The following is a 2,500-nucleotide window of genomic DNA, read 5'->3' on the forward strand; positions in this document are numbered from 1 at the left end:
TAAGGAAAGGTTAATCATACGTTTATGATATTTATTCACTTAAAATCGGATGCAGGTTTAGGTACAGAGGATAAAAGGTGAAATATGCCAAAATAATGGAACAAAAATTTAGGCTTATGTTTGGTATGTGTTTAAGAGTATCTATTTCGAAAGAATTTTGTTCTAAACACCGAAAACGACTACTTTTCACGATAGATTTTATTCATTACTATTACCATTTAATAGATGCAAGACACTTTAGCTTTTGGAAAGTCTGAAAACGTCTATTGTCATTCGTCAACCTAATTGCACACTCGAATATATAATTAATCCCATTAAGTTTTTTTTTTTTTTTTTTTTTCGTTATTATCACCCAAAAAACGGCAAGACTTTCCCAAAGGACAGGCAGTTTATCTCGTGAAGGAAAGGTTCCAGAGATGCAATTCGTATTTACATATATACATATCGATGCACTGCCGGTGCGCGAGGTGCCAGATATGCATAATTTGCTTATTAAGCTTTGTTGGAGATTAGTTTGATTGATCCGATGGCCTTTGATTCGGTGTCACGTTATTTCCTATGATATTGGGAAAATGTATTTGGATATTCACGTATATGTATATATGGGTGTATATATATATATATATATATATATATATATATATATATATATGTATATATATATATATATATATATATATATATATATATATGTGTGTGTGTGTGTGTGTGTGTGTGTGTGTGTGTGTGTGTTTGTTTGTGTGTGTGTGTGTATGTGTGTATTTGAATAAAGACAACTTTTCTAATATTGAAAATCAGCCATCAGAAGAGGCCTGACATAGCACATCAAATCCACTGTACATCTCCGCATGGCAGACACCAAGCCTCCTTAACACTCATTACGCACATTTGGCACACGCGAAGTCCCTCGTGCATCCGCGTAGGTCGCCAGGGAGAGGAGGGAGGGCAGGGGGGGAAGGCATGACCCCCACCTCGAGCAGAGGAAAGGCAGCAGCAAGAGGAGGGGGGGAAGGGGGGGAGAGGGGGGAGGGGCTAAGCTAGACCATTCAGAGTTGAGGGATCGGCGTTGGACCTTTCCGCATCATGATGTTTCTAACCTTTTATCATAGCTTCCGAAAGGTGGGGGAACGACGCCACCGGTTCTCTCGTCCTTGGGTGGGCAACCCGCGAATCCGTTCACACTATCAGGTGGAAAAGAAACACAGAAGAACATTAGCTTCCTACTTTTTTTTTTTTTTTCTTTCTTTCATGTTTTTTTTTTTTTTTTTTTTGGTGCGGGGGGGGGGGGGGGGGTCGGGTCTGAATGGGGAAGGGGAGAGGGAGGGGGAGGGGGGGTATTCTGTTTATTGCTATTTTCATTATTGTTTCTTATGCGAGTATGGTGTGCGCACAAAACGGGAAGAGATATAGGAAAGATGGGGGAGATTGAGAGGGAGAAAGAAGGGGGGAGGGAAGGAGAGAGAGAGAGAGAGAGAGAGAGAGAGAGAGAGAGAGAGAGAGAGAGAGAGAGAGAGAGAGAGAGAGAGAGGAGTGAAGGAGAGAGAGAAGGAGAGAGAAATAAAAGAGAAACACAGCGAGAGGGAGAAAAAGACAGCGAAAGAAAGAATAGGAGAAAACAAGACAAAGGAAAAGAGAAAGAGATAGCAAAAAAGAGGCAAAACAAAAAGATAACAAGGAATGATACAGATATTTCACTCACTCACTCAAAAAAGAAAACAGGACGCATGGTTTTGTTTTCAGGAAAGAAAATTTCCCCTCAAGTGATTTTTTCCCTCAAGGTGAAGATTTTTCATAAAAATAATTGTAATCATGTGAATTTTTTTCCCTGATTTTAATATTTCCCGTTTGTTTTTTTCCAGGTGAAAAATGTACCCTCGTGTGGGGAAATAAATCCCCTCACGTGAAAATTTTCCAAATGAAAACTTTTCCTGAAGTGAAAAAAATAAAATAAAATAAAATAATATCCCTCAAGAGTTATTTTTCATCAAGTTAAAAAATACCCCTCAGATGAACATTTCCCCTGAAGTGAAAATTTACTCTCAATTGAAAAATGCCTCAAAGAGAAAAATCTCCCCTCATGGCAAAAATTCCCCTCAAGTTCAAATTCTCTTCAAGTATTTTTTTTTTCTTTCTTTCTTTATCCCCCCCCCCCCTTTTCTTTTCTTTTTTTTTACCTCAAGAGAATATTTTTCCTGGAAAGCATTAACCGTGCACCTCCGCGCCGCTTCTCCCTCTTAAACCCAAGCATTAATTGACGAGTAAAAAGGCAGATGAATTTTCTTTTCTCTTTTCCCTCTTTCTATTGTGAGTATTAGTTCTTTATGTTTTTTTGGATGTAAGAGTAATATTGGTATTAGTGCTTCTTCTACTGTTGTTATTATTAGTATTCTTATATTGCTATTAACATTATCGTTTATTATAATCATTAACATTATCAATATCATTATTAGCATCATTATTGTCTTTAGCATTACCATTTTCATCATTATCATTGTTATTA

The 2,500-nt window shown here is 37.5% G+C and overlaps 1 protein-coding gene across 2 annotated transcripts in view; it reads right to left on the reverse strand.

The window, feature by feature from the left end:
- Window positions 1-2,500, reverse strand: part of LOC125042244 — a 45,275-nt gene that overhangs the window by 24,772 nt on the left and 18,003 nt on the right. For both annotated transcript variants that reach the window (XM_047637771.1, XM_047637770.1), the window contains exon 3: window positions 1,098-1,181. In XM_047637771.1, the coding sequence (XP_047493727.1) occupies window positions 1,098-1,181 (84 nt within the window). The remainder of the gene's footprint in view (window positions 1-1,097; window positions 1,182-2,500) is intronic.

The sequence above is a fragment of the Penaeus chinensis genome, chromosome 31, assembly GCF_019202785.1.
Source record: "Penaeus chinensis breed Huanghai No. 1 chromosome 31, ASM1920278v2, whole genome shotgun sequence".
NCBI lineage: Eukaryota > Metazoa > Arthropoda > Malacostraca > Decapoda > Penaeidae > Penaeus > Penaeus chinensis.